This window comes from Scomber japonicus, chromosome 23 (assembly GCF_027409825.1).
Source record: "Scomber japonicus isolate fScoJap1 chromosome 23, fScoJap1.pri, whole genome shotgun sequence".
NCBI classification, from domain to species: domain Eukaryota; kingdom Metazoa; phylum Chordata; class Actinopteri; order Scombriformes; family Scombridae; genus Scomber; species Scomber japonicus.
Genome location: NC_070600.1, coordinates 15,182,956 through 15,204,889, shown reverse-complemented (window position 1 = coordinate 15,204,889; position 21,934 = coordinate 15,182,956). Strand labels below are relative to the sequence as shown.

The window sequence follows — 21,934 nt, the reverse complement described above, 5'->3', positions numbered from 1 at the left end:
TGATGGCGAGTGTGTTAAGATTATACAGTGTTCTATCGTTTCTTACCTTGAGGTTAAAATACTCTGGAGGATATGGGTATGGCTGCCCAGTTTCTTCATCATAATGCCCCCCCTGCCCCCTCTCCATCTCCGCCCTCCTCCTCTCCCATTCTTCCCTCTCCTTCTCCAAGTCTCTTTCCCCCTCCTGCTCTGTCCTCTCCCTCTCCATCGCTAATCTCTCCCTCTCTCTCTCCCTCTCTAGCTCCTCCTCCTCCCCTTCCCTCTCTTGATCTATGTCCTCATCTGTCTCCCAGTCATAGTCCCCGCTCATCTCCTCCTCGCCATAAACTGGATCAGGGCCTGATTCTTTAAATCCATCTGGTTCTACTCCTTCCTCTTTCTCCACTTCCCTCCCCTCTACTTCTTCAATTCTACCCTGTTCCACTTCTCCACCCTGCGTTTCTGGATCAATCTCTTTTTCTATATCACTGTATCGCTGTCTCCATCTCTGCTGTTGGCTCCCACTCTTGGTATTTGTTTGAAGGTCAGGGTTTCCTTGCTTTTTCATCTAGAAGAACAAGTTTCATGACACAAACCATATGAGTAATAACCTTTTTCTTTGGAAATATAATTATTATCTACTTCATGGATTGTAGACTTACATTCCAGCTGTTGTAACCTTGAGCTCCAGAGGACAAATACTGAAATTACAATGAAGAGGTAAATCTCACATGCAGTTCACCATAGCCATGAAATTGCATATTTTATTTGAGTGCCGTTTGAGTTTGAGTTTTTAAAGACTGGAAATATCTAGTATTTAAAAAATTACTTTTTGTGCCTCCATGAAGCGATTTCTTCCACCTGGAGCACCTGGCATGAATACCTAAAATATAAATAATGATTACTTCTGCCATTTCATCATTGTCATCAATTTGTCTTCTATAATACCAGGTGACACTTACCATAGAATTGGGCCAGGGGGCGCTTTTCTTGACCCTAATCAGGGATTGAGGGACCTGTCATGTCCCCAGAACTGTTAATGACTGTAATTCTATCTATCATGAACATCCATGACACTGTGTGTAACTTGATGTGTATGATAACAAAAAAAAAATAAAGACACAGACTTGCTTAGGAAGTTATTTTAACATGTTTTTACTGAGGGATACATGCACAGAGAGGTTAAACACAGACACAACAATGTAATAACTGAGAAAATGTTCACCAGTGAAAAAGTGTTTGATCTGGCTACAAAAGTGTTTATAGTATTTCAATATTCAGAATAATATCACTGGTATTCAAAAATATTTAGGGAGGTAAAACATCACACCTGTCTGCTTTTCAATAAATAAAAAGTTGTACAAGTACAATTTGACACAAGGAAGATATGCATTAAAATTGTGGCACATGTTTGAGCAAGGTTTACCTAATGTGATATTTGTTACACAGAAATATTTGCCTTAATAAATAAATTAGGAATCATAGACAAGGTAAGTAAAGTAAAGGCTACACTTGAGTTTACATTAAACAAACTGAAGAATGACTATAACTTGGACACGAGGTCACAATTCTCATGTCTAACAGTGGCGCCTGATTTTATATAGAGCTCTACATAAAAATAAAAAAAGCCCCAGTACAAGGAATGAATTTTGGCACGGCTTTGGCTTTGGGTGAGTGACATCATCGCTGTGTGAAAAGAAGTCCCCCCTCATGAAACGTTGGTCAGGTTCAGGGCTCCTCACCCGCAATACAGTTCACAGTTTATTCACTCTCACCATGTAGAGTGTTTTCTTATGAAAACTTACAACTCTATAGTCACAGTCTCTCTGGATTTAAGAGATGTCCTGTTTAAAAAAATGAGAGAGAGAAAGTATTAAAAGTAACTCTCAGGAATCTATTCTTAGTAAATAATTCCTGAAGAGTCGAACTCTGCTACTAATTCTGATCATTCCCATTCAGTCAAGCTTTAGAGAAATCATGCTCAAAGCATGCTGCTCAAAAATGCTGCTCTATCTCATGCTTTGGTAATGTTCGTGGATTATAGAATCTGTCATGTTTCCATTCCCATAATATACACATTAGCCTTAGACAAACATGTGCACATTTTTGCACTGGTGAAATTTTCACAGGAAGTAGACAGAAGAAAAGGTCTTGAAATATGATGCCAAGTGCTTAATTTCTATCACTTAAATCATGATTTATTTAAAGGATACTTTACATTATAACACGTAGAAAGAAGTGAAGCCCATCCTTCATTTTATTAAAGCACTTGTCCATCACTTTCAGACCTTTTGTGTTAAGTTTAAATAAAGAAGATTTGCATTCCAAGGCATGCAAGGATCTTAAGAAACATTCAGGTGAGATTTAAGTCTGTATCTTACCTTGTCTGCTCCTTCTGTTGTGGTGGTGGGAGGTATAGGCAGTGACACTTCATCCTGTTTGTGACAATAAAGAATAGATAACAACATGACATGCATTGGAAAAAAAACACTTTTAAAGCTCAATGCTGCAGCTCCATCCATCTCCTCCTCCCCCTCTTAATGTGCATGTGTGCATTTCGTAAGAAGGACTAGCTGATCAACAGTTAGTGGCAGTACTAAAATATTTAAAAAGTCAGTGATGCAAAGTATTTTTATGAGGAAAGAACTATGTGTATGTAACAAGACATCTCTCTAAATTCATTTAAATTACTGAACATTACAATAATAGCAGACACGCCAAATACTTTTATATTTGTGTTTCTGATTCATTTCAATATGACTAATACATCACACAGATACTGTAGTTTTACCTGTGAATTTATGTCTCCGGCTGAGAGGGACGTCAGAGGATGAATGGAGATCTCTGCCAACGCTTCTGATTGGACGGGATTGTGTGATGTTGAGTGTTCCTCCTACACAGATAAAACGGCATAAATGTTATTATTCTTGCAAAGCAAAAAAAAAAAGAAAACATAAGAGAGAGCATCACAAACTGAGCTCAGCTGTCTCTGCTCCTTTTCTATCAGAGTACAGTCTTGCAATCGTGAATGAGTTTTTGTAATTACCAACATCATCTGGGCTATAGAATTATTAATGCACACCTTGTTATCCAGTGCATATGAAATTCGTCTGTTTGGACTTGAAGCAGCATATGATAAAAAAGCATTAAACATGAATGAATCATAACACTTTCACCTAACCTGGCTGAAACAGATGAGAGTATACTGTTTGCAGTAAATTCACCTCCTGAGACCTGAAACCTGAATAAATGAGTGGAGAAAGATAACAAATCTGCTTCCACGTAGGTGCACTTCATGATATAATTAAGCAATTGACATCCAATCATGTTTTGTGGCTTGTATAAAAATGCTGACCAGGCCCACTTGATTCTGATTCTGTATCAACATGGCAAGACGAAAAGATCTGAGTGACTTTGAAAGAGGGTTCATTGTTTGGGCACAGATGGCAGGAGCTTCAGTCACAAAGACTGCTCACCTGGCTGGTGTTTCTAGGAACAGTGACTAAAGTGACTTCATTTAGATTTATGGGAAACACATTAGTAAACAGGGTCCCTTGAACTGTTAAAGGGAAGGGTTACTGCAAATCAATACAAAGTTGTTCTGAGTGATGAAACACTTGAGGGCACGAGGGATCACTGAACATTTGATGAGTATGAAAATGATATGAATCATATACTATGGCCTTTACTGTCAATCCAACTGAACACCTATAGGAGAGTTTGGACTGACGTGTTAGAGAGGGCTCTCCTTCACCACTATCCTCACATTGTGTGCAGTCACACCTTATTATTGCCTTGAAAGAGAAAGTATGTCCAAACTTTGTACTAATACTATATATATATATATATGTATATTAATTTCATCCTAACTTTGTAACACACCAGAGACACTCGGGAGTGTGACGTGCAAAGCTGATGCAGTGGACCATGATGACAAACTAATTTATTCTTAATAATGAATTCAGGTAGTGGGTGTGTCATTAATCAACTCTTTCCGGTGTTAAATGTGGGCACATATATTTCAGTCCCCAGAGACGATGCTATTTAAAAAGAAAAAACAAGTGATTTGATTATGAGTCTGACAGGGCTGTTAACAAGAAGGCACTCACTATGACAATGCTTCAAAAATCTGTAACAACCCCATATCATCAATCATCTCTTTAAATTGAGTTTCCCACGTTGTAAGAATTAGTCATTCACTGAAGCTGCCTACCTCATACTCATAACTGTATTCTTCGCCATTATAAAACTCCTCTTCATTATCTTCCGCTTGCTCATCCTCTTCCCTTGTCTTCAGATAAAGGAAAAGACGACAATAATTACAAAAAGATACTGTTACAGATCATAATTTATCATGTGTCATAATAACTAGGAGACATTACTGTACAAGGCAACCAATTAACCAAAATGATCAGAACTGTTATCAATATAATGAGAAGCACATGGATGACAAATGCATGCTTTATACCAGCCACAGCACATATACAGTTACTGCTTAATTCTTACTGATTGATTAAAATGTGTTAATTTATTCTAATTATTTGTTATTATATTTTAGTAAAAAAAACAACAAAGCAGTTATTTATACACAAATAATGTTATGTTAATATCAAGCCAGTGTTAGAGTCTGTGTTTAAATTCTGCAGGGTGAGACAGCTGTGTTAGTTGGTTTATTTTGGTTTAGTTGGGGCAAAGACGAAGTTAAGTTTGTTTGACCCCTTCAAGGACATTTACCAGGCGTTGTCTCTGCCTCTTATGTCGTCCTTTATTTCCTTTGCCCTGGTTAAGAAGTTCACAGTCAGAGAGAAAAAAGATAAAGGTTTCTCATGCTTCAGAAACTGTTGAAGATCAAGTACAAAACAACCAGTTGATAGGTTTAGGCAGATATTTAAGAGGGGAATAAGTAGTTAATAATTATAAAAGATTAAGATGTTTAGGAGCCCTCAGTGTTAAAAGTTACCAAATAGTTTTGACCTTTTTATACTTGTATGATCACAACGATGGTTTTGTATGTTTCAGCCCATTCATTACAAATGTATGGTTGACCATTTTTTGAGAAATTCCTTAAGGATTCCCTGCAGGTAGCAGCTGGATTTATGGTTGGTTTCATAGCAGTATTATATTGGTTTTACGATTGAATCATTGGTTAAATCATTGAAGTGGTGCAATGTAATTACAAGGTAATTTCTGTATGTATGGAACACAGTACAATTACAGTAAACAGAAGGAATAAGTTATACATATCTGCTTGTAGAGACTTGATACATATTTTCACAGTGAGCACTTCTTGCCCTGAATTGTGTTCCCTAAACTCTTTTAGATTTAATATTCTGACAACAGGTGTGCTCTAACTCCTGGATGTCTGAGTGTCCTTAAAAACACCTACAAAAAGCACCTATACCTCCATCGGCATTACATTGCAACAATACCATCATTTCAATTTCTTTTAAAAACATGATGGTGAAGAAGTGTTTCTGTAACCTATGTCTGGGCCAGTTTAAAATCTCTGTACTTGAATGATCTGAAATCAGCGAATGTATGGAAGATAGCTAAAAATGTGTCTTGGAGAGTTGATATTCATTAATATATACAGGGCTAAAACATGCAACACCAGTATGTTCCTATAATAACACACATTTAAATGGCCAATGGCAATCGAGAAACATAATTACACTTGTTAAAAAGTAACCCACATTAATGTTATATGTTGAATGTAACAGATGAATCAATACTCATGCTCATCTACGATCCCTCAGGGCACACCCAGTCATTAATTAGATGTCTATGGAAGCTTTACCTTCCCACGTTCCCTGTTCTTTTTCTTTTGTCCTGAATTTTTCTTCAGAGAGTCCTCCTGAGTGAGGAGAACAGTCTCCACCACAGTTTCTGGTAACCCTGAAACCGTCTGACATACACATTTAAATGTTTTTATTGATATTTAAAATAAACAGAACATAAATGTTAGACAGTACATAGTCTTTCCAAATTCTGACTTTAGTGTTTTGTCACGTTTCCAATATCTTAATTTTACCCAAAAACACAATCATTTTTTATATTAAAGCTAGCCGATTTGAGTCTTCATCCTTTGCCCTTCATAAAAGATTGTAGTTGTTAAGGGCTCCTGCAGCTCTTTTGCAACAGTTAATGTTATGATTGAAGTTGTGTTTTGAGGGTTAATTTACAGATTTTCTGTGTTTAGTAAAGGGTCAAGGGCAAATTGACAAAAGAGAAAAACATATTATTAAGGTTTTAAACTGCATATAAACAGATTTCAAGGGAAAATGTTATCAGCAATGTGAATATGTGACACTAATCAGGATGTTGCTGCAAAGAAATGTGAACTGTGAACATAAAATATAAGCATTTTTAAAATGCATGTTTTAAATTATAAATGTAATGATGGCATATTTCACTGTACAGTAATCTTACCTCCTGGGTTGATGTATAATTGAAAGTAGAGTTGAGTACAGTCGCATTCATTTTGAGTGAAGATGTTTCGCTGCCGCCCCCGTCTACAATCTCCTTCCCTTCAGATGCCTTCAACTTGGCCTCAGTCCTGCCAGACTTCTGCTCTCTGTTCAGTGTGGTGACTCTCCGTAATATAGGACCCTCTGCAGTTTCATTCAAAGGGTCCTGCATGTGAAAAGACACAAGTTGTGTCTGTGTCAGTTTTGTACCACAAGCATATATTTGATTTTTTTAATCCAGTCAGTCAACTCATGTGAAACATATTATCAAATCAATATATAATATGTAATATGTTGATCAGAGTTAGAACAAGATGGTAGACGGGGACGGCAGCCAAAGATCTTCACTTAAAATGAATGTGACTGTACTTCAACCCAGGAAGTAAGATTACAGTACAATAAAATATGCCATCTTTAAATTTATAGGAGTGTGAGATTTAAAACATGCTGATATCTTCTCATTTACACAGAGAGAGAGTTAAAAAAAAATTAGCTGCAACATCCTGATTAGTATCACATATTGGCCAAGTATGTTCATGCATACCAGGAATGTGTTTTCTATAGTGGCTCTCAGTCTACTTATACACAACAATGTCCAGGAAGTTACATGTGGTCATACAGCTGAAACATGGACAACAAGGTGTGCTAAAATAAATACTGAACTGGTAAAAAAAAAAGTGAATTGGAGGATGTTATTACATATTTTGTATTTTAAATTAATGGAAATATTTATCATTTATAGCTACAGTGGATGTTCTGTTAGTGTCAGTACAGTATCTTCAATCAAGAAAACATACAGCAGATCACTGAACTGGTATAATTAACCAAAATATAAACTTTTAACTTAATTTTTCAGTTTCTTGGTCTTGGAAATAAGTTTAAAAATCTCTACAACTAGCAGATTTCTTTTAGATTTAATGACTCAAGAGACTTTTATTAGCTGGGTTACTTACAACTTTTAAAGATTCTGAAAGCTGTCCGTCTAACTCAGGGTCCTTAATGGTGTCCAGGTCTGACAAGGCCTGTTTGGAAGGTCAAACTTAACTGTTCAAATAACACAACCAGCTGGTATAAGTGGTATGTTGTAATGTAAAAGATTTATAGATTCGTCTTTGTAAAGAACAGCATTCAAACCCTCTGAAGAGGTCTTAGAGTTTGTCTTACAGATGACATACTTGTCCAACCATTTACACATTAAAATGCATCTGTCATAGGTACATTAAACTACTCATACATTTACTATGAATGAACTCTAACACTTTTTCATGTTTACATACTGTATACTTAGTGATGATGTTGGATGTGTGAGTTTCAGTGTTTTCCTTTGTTTTTTTGGAGGTGCCGAGCACATGAAGCACCTCCTCTATTCCATCCTGTAGCAGCCTGTCAATCAGAGCCTTCAGCAAAGGCAGCTGAGGAGAGAAACAGGTTTTATTTAAGTCAAATTGAAATACTCGCACAAATTCTGTCAACCTTGAAATAGGTACGATTTCATGCTCAGAGCTCACCCTGATGCCGTAGGCTTCAAACATCTCTTCAATGCCCTAAATAAGAAGGAATGCATGTTGCTCAACAACTCAATAATACAAAATTAGAGCATGTGTCCTAGTGGAGGAGGAACTACATTCTGTATTCACCTTCATATCAATAGATTTTCCAGGGGCTCCATTTTCACCCTAAAGACACATGAAAGTAAATGTGGTGAACGTGATGTCATTTCCATTTCTATATACATGTGTTTTTGAGGGATTACTCTGATCAGCATTACCTTCTCTCCTTGCAGGCCTCTTTCTCCTTTATCACCCTGCAAAAATGAAAAACAACAACAAATGAGTTACACAGTCAATATTTCTTTTTTTTGTAACTCAGCTTAGTATCAACCCCATCACCATCTTACCTTCATTCCTGGTGCACCCTAAACACACAGAAACAGAGGTGCAATACATTGGAACATGCATCTGCAATGCATGACATGGCATCAAGCTAGCCATATCTATTCACAGATAATGGCACAACTCATTGCAACCCACGATAAATGCTGTGGAGTCATTGCTGAATGATGACTCAGATGCCATGCAGGTAAATATGAATTGCACCATGCAGCAGCTGAAATGATGCCATTATTCATGAGCTACAAATGTGTAGAAGCATGTGTGTTATATTAAACTCACAGTAGCTCCGGGAGGACCCATTGGCATTGGAAATGCTTCTCGAATTTCGTCAATAGTTGCGCTCTGTAAACAGATCCATGTAAAAAACAGTACACTTTAAACTGCCAGGCAGGTCTAGGTGGACTTGCTTAATAGTTTTCTGAATCATCAAAAAACAGAATTGAGCCAAAGCGATAATGACTGTCAGTATACCCCTATGTACACTTATTACTCTACAGAAAATAAATCATCAAACCTAAAACTCTCCTTCTCTGTTAAATCACTAAAAATGAAAGTGATTATTTTTACCTCTGTAGTGACAAGCACTTGCCGACCAGGCAAACCTGGTGGTCCTGGTTCCCCCTTACTACCATCTTTACCCTGAGAAGAAACAAAAACACCTCAGTGTTGCAACCTCAATCTTCTCACATTTCTTCTCTTTTTAATCTCAAAAGCACTTACATCTGCACCTGCATCTCCCTTATCCCCCTGGAATGAGAAAAAAGTTAATGAGAGTCCTCAAAAAACAGCTTCATAAATCTTTAAGTTGGTAACAAAGATGAATGTGAAGGACCTTCTTGCCATCATCTCCGTTTTGTCCTCTTTCTCCCTGTGGTAGGAAAATACATTTTGAATTTCAGTAATTTACCCGAAAAATGTAATCCGTTTAATAGCAAAAAGTCTCTAAATAACTTCAGCATCAGTATAAAAGTAAAGCAGTTGGTATCACAGAGCATAGTGCCGTAATTGTTGCATGAAAATGTTCCTCACATCTTTTCCTTGAAGTCCTCTCTTCCCATCAACACCAGGTCTCCCCTGTAGAGAAGAGAATAAAACAAACACAATTTCTGGAGATATTCTTCAGATTGATCATTATGATAAAAAAAACAGAAGGCCCATGCTAATTACACGCCTGAAACAACAATATATTTTGTTATATTGGCGTGAATGTAGACTCCAGTATTGACAGACACCATTAGAAACATATAAAGGATGATTAGTCAATGTTTCAGCCATAGACACTGTGAATCAGAGTGATACTCACTGGAGTTCCCGGTAAACCAGGCATTCCTGCAATCCCAACACGGCCTTGATCTCCTTTGTCTCCTGTCTGTTCACAGGCACACATACATAAACAAACATTTAATTTCCCCAACTCTTGAGTATATATTCAATGTTTTGTTTGTTTGTTTTTTACTGTACAATCAATCATTTTTTAACCTGAAATCTTTGCCACATTTGCTTAAACTGGTATTTACATCTGGGGATGACCAGATAATGCCTTAAATTATATTACTAATAAGATATTTCACTTTAAGTAAAACTAATTTTGCCTCACATGTTCTCTGATGTGAGGCAACTCTATTTCTGATATTCTGATATGTGAGTGACTTTTACTTCATGTGTTGTTGACCATAATATACATGTACAGTATAAGTGTGTACAGTAAAAAAGCATTGGTACACTTACCAAACCAATCTCTCCCTTTTGTCCTTCTTCACCCTGTAGTTAGTATGAAAAATCTAGTGAGTAACCCTGAAATTCAAGATCAAAGCAGTTCACATAAATTGAATTGAATGAAGCATGCTAAAGGTTTGTGTAACCTTTACTCCCGGTTTCCCTGGTAAACCATCAAGTCCACTTATTCCCGAACCACCCTGCAAATCAATACACACATTTTTACACAGATGTGAGTCACATTGACACAAACAGTACCACAACACATGCAATTTGAATGATGTATACACATACCAGAGATGGCCCTGGTAATCCTGGTTTACCCTCTGGACCCTGTGAAGAAACACAATGTAGCAAATGTAGAAAAGTAACAATGGCAGAATCACAACAAATAGTCATTGCATCTGTATGTGCCAGTATCCTACCTTTATCACCTTAGGTTCATTTATTTATTCTACATGATACTTTGTTTGACTGCACTACTATTAATGGTATTCATAATCAGCCTGTGTTGAATAAAAACTGTTGACTTTTACAGTATATTTATTGAGTTTGTTTGAAGTGAAGATGCATATAAACTGCAGTATATGGAACTTGTAACACACAAATTTTGTGACCGTAAACGTTGAGAAACAATGTAGTAGTAAGTTAACAAATGCGGCTGCAGAGTGTCCTTGAAACAGAGGTAGGATATAAGGATTTGAACCAAGGCATGGCTCATTCATGACATGTACTGTCTGTGGAACAAGAAATGGGATACTCACTCTTGGTCCAGGCAGACCTGTTTCTCCTCTCAAACCAGGCTGACCTGGCTCTCCTTGTTCACCCTGAAAGAATAGAAGAATAGAAAGTTTTATTGTCATTATATTTACATATAATGAGATTACAGGTGCCACTCCATTTGTGCTTTAAAGACAAATAAAAACATGTCAACCAGATAAAAACAAGACACACGCACAAAAAGATAGGAGACCAGAGGAGAGGAGACCAGAGGAAACAAAAGGAGACAAGACGAGATGAGGAGAGGACAAATTTCAAGTCCCTCATGAAAAAATAAAATAAAATAAAGAAAGTTATTCCTTAAATTACCTTAATGACTCTGGTCAGTATGTTGTTGTCTGCAACAATCTGGTAGAAAAACATGAAAAAGCACAAATATTAACTTGCTAAATGACAAACAATTTCAGTTGATTGAGAAGAGCCATTGGTTGTCCAGTGTCTTATGAGAGGGTTAGGGTTAGGGTGTGTTTTTTCTTTTGTTCTTCATGAGCTTTGTTGCAACGAATGCCCTGTTAAAGATGGCTGAACTGATGACTAGCTGTCAAAAATGATAATAAAGGTTTGTTTACTTGCTCTCCCGGAGGTCCAGGTTTTCCCTTTGTGACAACAGCAGCAGGATAAAAATAAAAGCACAAGAAAACACAGTTAAAATCTACCATGTCACACTGCTAAATAAACTCCATATTCACAATACAATGGAAAATAGAAGGTTCACTGAAGCGTGGTCACACAAAAAGCCAAACTTAATTACTCAACATATCGAAATGGGAATCATGAAGTCACAGGAGGATAAAAGGTTGTGAAGACGTGACATGGTGACTAACATAGAGGAATGATTACAAGGCGATCAACCAAGAGAAACAATAAACATGCTCATCAGTGAGAGGGATGATGAATACAAACATACTGGCTCTCCTTTATCGCCTTTCTTTCCATCAGGTCCCTTAAAAAAAAAAAAAAAATCACAGTTTAACTTGGAGCACTGCAATTTATGACAAATTATTTCAGCAGTTTAGTGACATTCACTCAATGATATAAATGGACAGTAAGGTTGTGTTCAATAGAGAAATAAACTTTCAGGCAGTAGTTATCTTCTGTTAATTGCGAGAAAACTTACAGACGAGCCAATATTCCCAGTATCTCCTTTCTCTCCAGGGTCCCCTGGTCGTCCCGGCAAACCCAGTGGACCCTGACCACAATTAAGAAAGTCATTAATAGAGAACATGAAATGAAACTGCATAGTATCCTTGCACTGGTCCTTGCAAACTGCAAAATAAATGTGTGTATAATTGGGTTTTTTTTGGATTTTTTTTGACAAGTTAGTTTAGACTTAATTTCAGCAATCTAACCATCTGGCCCAAGCAATGTGCAGATTTAATTTTTTTCTTACTGTATTATTCAGTTATTAAACCCTTATGTGCCAGAGTTCCCTCTAAAATATGTTGATCAAGTGCTGCTAGTTGCTGTCTAGTCACGGATGGTGACTAGAAGGCTAATTAGTCAGACCTTTGCAATCAGGGCCCCAAACACTGTGCCTGCTAAACTTCTTCTAAATATCTTCTCAACATTTATTTATATAAGACAGCTTCTGTCACCGTTGCTTTTTTGTGTATATTTTGTGTATGTTTATAAATATAACTTTTTTTTTTTTTGTACTACATTGCTGCTTTAGTTATGGAAATGCCAAAGAAATACCCTAATTCCTCTGTCACCAGGTTCTCCAGGTGATCCTTGTTCACCCTGTGAAAGACAAAATTAATTTATCTGTTAATTTTCATACCCACCTGATTAATATCGTCTAATTCTGAGTGTAAAGTATGAATCATGGTTAAACCAGCTAATACTGTACCTTTATTCCTTGGTCTCCTTTAGTTCCAGGTGCACCCTACACATAAGGTCAACAGTAATGTGCAATGTAAATATTTAGCAATTTGTGCAAATAAATTAAGTTTTTATATAGAAAAAAAACATAATTGATTGTTCACAAAACTCTAGTTTAGTTGAACATACCACACACTGACTTATCTAGAGATTATTTATAATGTTCTATGCATATCCTGATGTTATTGAATCCAAACAAACCCTTGTAAACATAGATATATCTGAATTGCAAACAACTTGTATCATTGCTGAAACAACCACTCAGGATTTACTTACATCTTTACCTCTTAATCCTGGTTCTCCACCATTGCCGGGTAAACCAATACTCCCTTTGTCACCTTTAAAGCCATCCTGCCCCTGTACAAACAAATCGATTGAGCAACTTTAACATCCGTAAAAGTTAGAATTTTAGGAGTTTTTAATAGATGGAGGCTTGTCATAGACAACTGTTTGCCAGCTTACTGTTAACTTTGTCTACCTGCAGTGTGGTACTGGGCAGTAGCATGTAGTGAGCTTTTTATAGCTTTATTGTTTTTGCTTAAAACTGTTTTACAAGATTGATGATAGGTTCAACAGACAACCAAAACAGTAAAGTTGCAGGCTGCATAACACAATTTTACTTATTATGATAAAATGCTCCATGGTGTTGAGGGGAACTGCAAATTTGGTAGATGTGTTTCTTGCAACCTCTTTCACATTACAGTGTCGTGAGATTGTTAATTGTTGTTAACCTTCAGTAAAATAATCAGTTTTCACTTACCTTTGGTCCTGGTTTTCCAGACAAACCAACATTTCCCTGTAAATAACAATAAGGATAATATAATATAATAGCAATCAACAGCTATTGGTTGCTTCAGTATTACAGGATAACAGCGGGTTAAAGTGTTAAATTAGTGAATTCATTGATAGGTGGCTCACCCTCTCGCCATTTTCTCCCTTTGGTCCTCGCTGCCCAGGAATCCCAAAACCAGGACTGCCCTGCACACATCAAAACGTCATACGTACTGTACACGTCATAGCCATATCCTTACATAGCTCATAGTTTTTTAGAGTAACAGCAATTTGCTTTATTCATACACGAGTGAATAACAAACATGTAGAAATTGGAAAAATACACGCATGATGTAAAGTATTTCTCATCATTAACCTTTTCTCCTTTGGATCCTTGTTCACCCTTTATTCCTTGTGGACCCGTAGGACCGACTGGACCAACATCTCCCTGAAGGACAAGAAATATGCACAAACACGCACACATTCACACCACATCAACCAGTGATTGTGGTCACTGGGCCAAATTATCGCAACAGTTTCAAAACAAAACTCTCTTCACTTTAAATGGTACCCAGTGGACTAATATTAAAGAGAACTCATTCAATGAAGCATTCAGTCCCTCTGCAAAAGCTAATGAGACAAAATCTTAATTGTGTTTGATAAGCAGACCCAAAGGTATGAGTCTGAGCATGCAGGAATACCCAGAACAATTAATTAACAATGTTTCAACAGTATAACACATTAAGAGAATCACTGCCCTTCAGCTGATTTACTGATTTTAAGCCGGGGAAGATAAATCCAAGCAAACAACTTGACATATATGTGAGTTGGTGACTCAATTTAATAATGGCTTATTGGGAAAACCTAACCAGGAAAGGAGATACACTTTATTACCTTTGAACAACATCTAAAACCCTGCATCTGTAGTTCACTACACTTGGTCAAAGGAAGACTACTGCAAATGGGAATTGTAATTATCTTAGAGGCACAGCATCACTGGAGTCAGTAAATCCAAAGAACAAGTAAAATATACATGGATTATTAACCTTTGCCTTTTTCTTTGGTGTAAAACAATTACTTCAATCTGAAAAACTGTGGATGTGCTACACAACTCAGTTTGTATGTAATATTAGTGTGGACTACAGTGCTTGCATAGGGTGAACTCTGCCATGGACATTTTTTTTCCTGTATAAATAAAAGTTATAAAAAGCTGACTTTGGGTACTTACCCTGGCACCCTTTTTTCCAGTTGGGCCAATAATCTGTTGTGATGAAAGAAGTAAGACTGAGATATGAGAATCCTGAGCATGTATTTATATAGTTTGAGTGAAACAGTGTTCTTACACCCTTGGCAGGATCTCCAGGGACTCCTCTTGGGCCTTCATCTCCTTTTAACCCCATTGGCCCCATCACCCCCTGGAATAATAAAGGTAAATGTAAATAACTTTAATTTCTGTATTTCTATTTCTGCTATAACTGATACTGAACTCTAAGCCTCTCTGCCAGCAGTGCTTACATTGTTGACTGTACTGTACTGCACTGTACAACAGAAAAATCAAAACATATATCTACACTGTTTCTAATTTTCAATTCACCTTCACGTATCGTAAACTATAAAGTAGCCTGAAGTAGCCATTATTCTGTTCTAGCATTAGTGAAGTAACACTTTAGTAGCTGCTTTTTGAATTGGAACATGAAAACTATATTACAAAAGACGGGAAGATGATCCTCATGACGGCATTTTTGCGATAATTTCCTCCGAAGGATTGTGCATCCTCAAATTAAAAATCAGTGATGCGATGTAAAATAGTCCATTTATAAAAGATACCCACTGATGTTTGTCAGTTTGGCTCATAATCAAATGTAATCAAATCCATCTCTAATAGAGCCTAATCGTGAGAGCCTAGAACAAAATGGCTTCCTTATTTGTTCATTTATCAATCTAAAAGTCTGTTAGGAGACATTAGAAAGCAGTTATTGAATAGTGCATCACTATCTCCAGTCCAATTCACACTGGATCTCCATTAAGTATACTGCTTCTGCCTCAGGCTTTCTTTGTAATCAAAAAGAAATTAAAAAGTGGATTTAAATGTGCTCAGGTAAGTCAGTGGAGGCTTGACTGGCTTCAAAAATGTAATCTAATTTAATTATTATTTAACTATTGTTAATTAAGGTCATTTTCTATCGAATGTAATTCTCACTCACTGTGGATCCGTATGGTCCTATAGGTCCCATTTCTCCTCGTTCTCCCTGTTCAAACATTAAAAAGTGTTCATTTGGTCTTGAAAACTACACATGCACTCACTCACATATACAAACTCTTATTCAGGTGTTCAGTGTCATTCCAATATCTTAGCTATACTTTTGGCTGACTTAAAATCATTATTACATTTTATCATATTACTAATAAAATGAGTATTTTCAGCATAATGAAGAAAGAGGAGATGTGTGTGTAGGATGAACTCACCTTGTCCCCTTGTTCCCCTTTGAATCCCTTCTTTCCCTGCAGGTAAAAAAACAAAAAAAAAAACACCAGCTCTGAATCCTTTCATCACTGATTCTTAAACATTATTCTCCCCTAGTTAGAAAGGTTTGGTTTTATCTCATTACACTAAACTGGAATTAATTTATATGTGTTTGAGGGTAAAATATGCAAGAACTCGTTGCTAGCTATTGAAATGGAGATAATGATGAATGCACACCCGAGGACCGATGACTCCTTGGATGCCCTGTTCTCCTCGCTCACCCTTCAAAGATAAAGTGCAAAACACTATCATTCAACAAAAGCTTTTCACTTTCAGTAAACAGACTACTTTATGTTGACATTTCTTTTCAATGTTGGGTACCTTTAGGCCGAGTGGTCCTGTTAAACCCATATCTCCCTGCAAAACAAAAGTTTAAACAGTAAAACATATTCAGAACAATCATGTATCACTTTAAAAATCTGTCCAATAACACCATTAGCTTGTTATTGTCATTATACTGCACAGCCTAGTTGACAGAAACCACTGTGATATGCTGACATTGAATAGACCTTGTGGCAGTTTATTCTACATTTTTTATTCCAGTTATGTCATCACTCAATTAGCTGTAGAAGCATGAACCAATTTTGAATCTACAAATTTAGACTCCTATTCATTATCAATGGAATCTTTCTTAGCCTTAACTTTTATTTCACTGGGATCAGGTATTGGTTAATTCATGAATGAACTTTGTATTCTAAATGGAATAAAATTATAAGATCATCATAATATGTATTAATATATTCTACTAATGATTTCTACTGTTCAATGCGATGTACCTTCTCTCCCAGCGCTCCTCGAGGACCTTGAATACCTTGTATACCGATTCCTTCTTCACCCTACAAAAGTGTTTATTTATCAGATCTATGAGTCAGTGTTATTCTCACATATTTTCAGTGGACCTTTGTGATTTCTTGATGATTAAAGGACACATTTACCTTGTTTCCTTTCTGACCTGGTAATCCTGGCACCCCATCAATGCCGATTGGACCAGGCAAACCTGCAATGCCCTAGTGTGTATTTGTGTTTGTATATCAGAGTTTGTGCAACAGCAAGAAGGAAACAAAGAACAGAGAAACACACTTTATACACATTATTTCGTCACATGGCAACTCTGTATAAGTGTTCTGTTATGCAATGTATTTTGCCACTCTGGTATTAGCTTTGCACTTACATCTCTTCCAGACTCTCCTTTGTCTCCTTTCAAACCCTGCTTCCCACGTAAACCCTTTCAAAAATATTGAAAGTATTATCAGATCAAAATTAAACAAAAACATAACCAACTCTCTAAACACTGATGAAGGGATACAAAACAGCCTTTTTACTTACTTTTGCTCCTGGTTCACCATGATCTCCCTAAAAAGTACAAACCGTAAATACAACTGGTTGGTCACTATCAAACATGTTTAAACATTTAGTGACATTTCACATTAAATATTGTAAGTAAACATGAAATGATCTAATGCAATACATTGTGATAGGATATGGAGGTAAAGCCAAGAAATGTCTGCAATACTTTATACCTCATATATTATGGTGAGACGTCACAAATTAGCCACAGGTAGTACAGTGTGCTGTTTTTCTGGTTATTCCATGTTACCTTGACAGATATTCCTGGTAATCCTGATGGACCTTGCTGACCAGGTAGGCCTGGAGCTCCATTGACCCCTGGTACACCAGCTGGCCCCTGGGGACCCTGTAACATTCAGTAAATAAATATATTTAATTTTCCCAAAACTGTTACCAGACAAAAATCCTGAACTTTTTTGAAGACTCACTGAAGACCCTGGTTCTCCTTTTCGTCCAGGGACGAAATTTGCATCTGTGCCTGCTATAACATATCCAGGCTCTCCCTGTGTAGAAACATGAAAAAGCATTAGAGCGGATGTACAACACAGTATTCCTATCCTTCTCATGGTTGTTGTAGCACTTCATCCCTTTACATGAAAATAGATAAACCAAGAGAGAAAAGCAGAGTTGCCAACTGGTACAGACATCAGTCAGTTTAGACTTACTCTCTCTCCTCTTTGGCCCTTTGGACCAGTGAGTCCAGGGAGACCCTGTCATTTAGGGACATGAACAGTTTTTATTAGATTCATTCACATAAACGTATTGAGAATAACAACAATTTAAAATTCTGATGTAATTTAAAAGTTTGCCAATAAATATAAAACTTTTTCCCTGACTTCCTCTATGATATGAGTATTTGCCAACATAAGGCTCTAAAAAGATTTTCTTTTGTAAATGCATTTGTCATATTTTATCTTACCATGTCACCTGCAATGCCTGGAGGGCCCTGAAAAAAACAACAATAGATATTATTTTCAGAGTTAGGCCTGAATGAAATAAATTTTAACCACGTCAGTGTGAGGTCTTGTTTTTCCCTGAATTTAGTTACCCGCTGCCCAGCAGAACCAGTGGGTCCAGTTCTCCCTGGTCGTCCAGGCAACCCAGGAACACCATCTGTTCCAGGAGGTCCCTGTTAAATTAAATCATTCATTCGTCATCATTCGTGCTGGAAAATAAAATAATAGCACAGCCACAGCGATACACTCACACAATCACAGCACGGTTATGAGACTGGACACAATATAAATGAAAAAGTAATGATGACAATAACTGACAATAAACGCTGGAGCTATGAGGGCTGAAAGTCTGAGTTTTCCATAACTGATTCAAGGGTTTCGTAACAGTGAACAGAACGCTATTATCCTTAATCTGTGCATATTTCTGTCAGATGTTCTCCCTTAATCATATACACTAAAAAACGGATGCATCACATTTCCACATCCAGCATAGTGTGTATATCCCAAAACATCTGTTGACCTGTAAATCTGTCAAACCCCAACATAGATAATGTAGTTTTAACATCTTTGGGTTGCTTAGGTTAAATGAAGGATGAGTCTTTATGGCTGCAATTAAAACAGAATCTCCAGGCCCTGCACCCTCCACCCCATTACTACGAGTAACCAGCAACCAGCAAATGTGATGTCCTTAGCTGCAGAGAAACTGGATACTTTTATTTATCTTTTTATGTTTTGATATGTTTAAAAAGGTAATATCTGAGCTCTCTGAGTTTTTATGCCTCGCCTGGAAAGAATGAATGAATGAATGAATGTAATTACTTTAAAAAGAGGCTTATGGATAAAGTAATACTTAAAGAATAACAGAACTGAAACTGTTTTGAAGTACAGTTAGAAGCACTTGTTGGAAATCATTGGATGGAATGAAATTAAAGATGCCTTTTTTAACTCTTTTATATGACAGACAGCAGACAGGTAGACTATTCTTGACAACAAATGATTATTGATGACGATGACAATGAAGGCAGTAGTAGTGGGTAATGTGTAGTGAGTTTGTGTGTGTATACTGCTGCTTACCCGCTCTCCCTTCTCTCCTTTGGAAGAAGTGAAAGGGTCAAACTGTCCTGGGCTTTGCCTAAATCTCTACATAGACAACAAATACCACTGTTTATTTTGAAGTTGAATTAATAATAAAGTTAATGAAGTTAAATGAGTAGCCATTTATGCAGGAAAAAGAGATGGAGCATGTATGGAAATATTGTAGGAATACAGTTTCAGCTTTTCGCTTAACAGGTATTACATTGTAAAAATCTTAATAAAACATACCAGACCTCCAATGCCAAAACCATCTCCCTGAAAGATAGAGGGAGATTATTACAAAAAAAAAAATCACTGGTTCTCCATCCATTCATAAATTGGTTTAAACTTTAACATGTCTCAATTAACTCACCTTTTCACCTTTCTGACCCTGGAAAAACAAACAATTTATATGATTAATAGTTGATGATTTACACAGAGAAGAACTCATTAATCAAACCAGCCATCATGTGTGAAGTTCAGATAAATGTCAGCACCTTCAGTGAACTTTAAACGGGTAAAATCATGCAAATAAGGAAAAGACGCATTGTGCTGCTTTCAATTCACATTGAACAACAAAAAGCAGTGGCAACATTCATAAGTGCTTACAGTGACATCATCATCTTCAGCATGTGTGTGAGTATGTGTATATATATATATATATATATATATATATACATATACACATACACACACACACACACACACACACACACACACACATACATAATCAGTGTATATTATGTACCCTCATACACATTTGGCTTCATCATGACTGAAGATAAGCTATTGACAGAGATGATGGTAACAATGATGACAACAGTGACGGTGGGAAGAGGAGGAGGAGGAGGAGGAGGAGGAGGAGGAGGAGGAGGAGGAGGAGGAGGAGGAGGAGGATAAATATGTTTGTGTGAAATACCAACCTTCCCACACTGGGAAGAGCAGGGACCCTGAGGCTTAAGCAGCTCCTCTGGGTCTTCAGTTGGGGTGTCCAGCTGAGTATCCTGAAAATAAGAAAGAGGGAAAATGACTGCATTACCGAACGCACCTGCTTTCATTTGATCTGCAGTCACACCCTCCTCTGTTCATAATTAAGTCAAAACCGCTGGAGTGTTTCCTCCTGCAGAGTCTTTGTGTGTGGATTTAAAAAGCTCCCACCTTCATAATTGTATGTAGTTACTCTGCAAGTCTAACCACCTCCACAGATGGTTTGGACAACCTGAGCTATCCTCAAGCCTTTTTGCAGATAAATTACATCTTAAATTGCAGTATGGACAGAAGATATTGTTTATTTAAAGTTTCTTAAACAGCCAGATAAAACTATAAACGTATCTCAATATAACAAAAAACTAAATCATTTTTTAAAGTTTCTATTTTTCACATTTTTTGCTCACCTCATCATGTAGTTTGTACTCTGAGAGGAGTTCCTCACTACAGATACTGTTGATAAATTCTCTCTCTACAGATGGAAAGTCCTCAAAGGTCGGTGAGTAGAAGATATTCTTGTAGGTGGTGGGAGCTGCTATTTTATTCAGCTCCTCCATGTCTGCATTAGAAACTCCAACTGCCAGGACACTGACACCTTTAGAGAGACAGATTCAAACCAGAGTTATCCTCCAGGTATGAGGAGTAATTAATAAAGAAATATAACCTATTGCTCTGCCTAACCTATACAACAACTTTGACTCACCCAGTGCACGTGCAATTCTGGAGGGTGGCAGCACATTATCCTGTGCCCTGCCATCTGTAATCAGGACCAGGACATGAGACTTATCTTGCCTCATCCCCAGAGACTCCTGAAACAGTTCCTGGAGGACGTAACTGATGCCTTTTCCTGTGAGTACAAAAAATAGTTTAACTTTTCAGAGAGTTGCCTTTTGTTAAACATCTGTGGACTGAAAGTACTAAAAATAAAGCTGTGAGGTCACCATATAGCACTGTGCACTATATAGAAGTGCCTAAGCGATGAACATCTCTATAATCAGCAATGGCTAATCAATTAGTGTTTGTGAATTAGTCACTAAATGGGGCAGATTTTTTTTTTCCATTTATAAAATGATCACTGCAAAGTCTGTCAGTTTGAAACTTCAAACAATTTCAACTCATCTCTTCTTTTGTAGTCTATTCTTTTAATTGCTGATGACATACATTGAAAAAAAATGTACTATTTGTGCTATTTATACATTTTGTTTACACAACATGTCCTGCATGGTGGAAACAATAATTTTACATGAAAAAGTGCCATCAACAGTCAGTATTAATACATCTATAAGTTGGCGGGACTGAGAATTCCTTTATTTGACATCAACAGCAGGATCTTACTAGTGTCATAGGATTTATCTGACACATTTTAAAAGTGGTAAAACGAGGGAAAACAGTGTGCACATTTGTGTAAGTGTGAGTGTCACTAACCTGTCTTGGTGTTGCCCCCTACATAACGTAGGCCTCTGAGCGCCCTAAGCACAGAGTTTCTGTCTTTGTAGTCATTCAGACGGAATTCAATTCGAGGCTCATCGCTGTAATGAACCACGGCTATCTGCGAGAAGA

General features: G+C 37.0%; 1 protein-coding gene across 1 annotated transcript in view; it reads right to left on the bottom strand.

Annotated features, from left to right (window-relative positions):
* col7a1l (collagen type VII alpha 1-like) overlaps positions 1-21,934 on the bottom strand; it is a 54,428-nt gene that overhangs the window by 14,790 nt on the left and 17,704 nt on the right. The window contains 57 exon segments of the mRNA XM_053313784.1: positions 47-547; positions 642-680; positions 2,361-2,414; positions 2,771-2,872; positions 4,193-4,270; positions 4,714-4,758; positions 5,777-5,884; positions 6,409-6,612; positions 7,400-7,464; positions 7,467-7,511; positions 7,720-7,858; positions 7,955-7,990; positions 8,084-8,122; positions 8,215-8,250; positions 8,344-8,361; positions 8,618-8,680; positions 8,906-8,977; positions 9,059-9,085; positions 9,171-9,206; positions 9,368-9,412; positions 9,642-9,707; positions 10,067-10,099; positions 10,201-10,254; positions 10,349-10,387; positions 10,819-10,881; positions 11,144-11,182; positions 11,404-11,430; positions 11,742-11,777; positions 11,952-12,023; positions 12,530-12,574; positions 12,684-12,719; positions 12,992-13,072; positions 13,476-13,511; positions 13,634-13,693; positions 13,863-13,934; positions 14,715-14,747; positions 14,830-14,901; positions 15,691-15,735; positions 15,953-15,988; positions 16,188-16,232; positions 16,332-16,367; positions 16,787-16,846; positions 16,946-17,017; positions 17,182-17,235; positions 17,337-17,363; positions 17,608-17,703; positions 17,786-17,860; positions 18,023-18,067; positions 18,277-18,303; positions 18,406-18,486; positions 19,388-19,453; positions 19,637-19,663; positions 19,761-19,778; positions 20,311-20,391; positions 20,782-20,969; positions 21,078-21,221; positions 21,800-21,923. Of these exon segments, the coding sequence (XP_053169759.1) occupies positions 47-547; positions 642-680; positions 2,361-2,414; positions 2,771-2,872; positions 4,193-4,270; positions 4,714-4,758; positions 5,777-5,884; positions 6,409-6,612; positions 7,400-7,464; positions 7,467-7,511; positions 7,720-7,858; positions 7,955-7,990; positions 8,084-8,122; positions 8,215-8,250; positions 8,344-8,361; positions 8,618-8,680; positions 8,906-8,977; positions 9,059-9,085; positions 9,171-9,206; positions 9,368-9,412; positions 9,642-9,707; positions 10,067-10,099; positions 10,201-10,254; positions 10,349-10,387; positions 10,819-10,881; positions 11,144-11,182; positions 11,404-11,430; positions 11,742-11,777; positions 11,952-12,023; positions 12,530-12,574; positions 12,684-12,719; positions 12,992-13,072; positions 13,476-13,511; positions 13,634-13,693; positions 13,863-13,934; positions 14,715-14,747; positions 14,830-14,901; positions 15,691-15,735; positions 15,953-15,988; positions 16,188-16,232; positions 16,332-16,367; positions 16,787-16,846; positions 16,946-17,017; positions 17,182-17,235; positions 17,337-17,363; positions 17,608-17,703; positions 17,786-17,860; positions 18,023-18,067; positions 18,277-18,303; positions 18,406-18,486; positions 19,388-19,453; positions 19,637-19,663; positions 19,761-19,778; positions 20,311-20,391; positions 20,782-20,969; positions 21,078-21,221; positions 21,800-21,923 (3,963 nt within the window).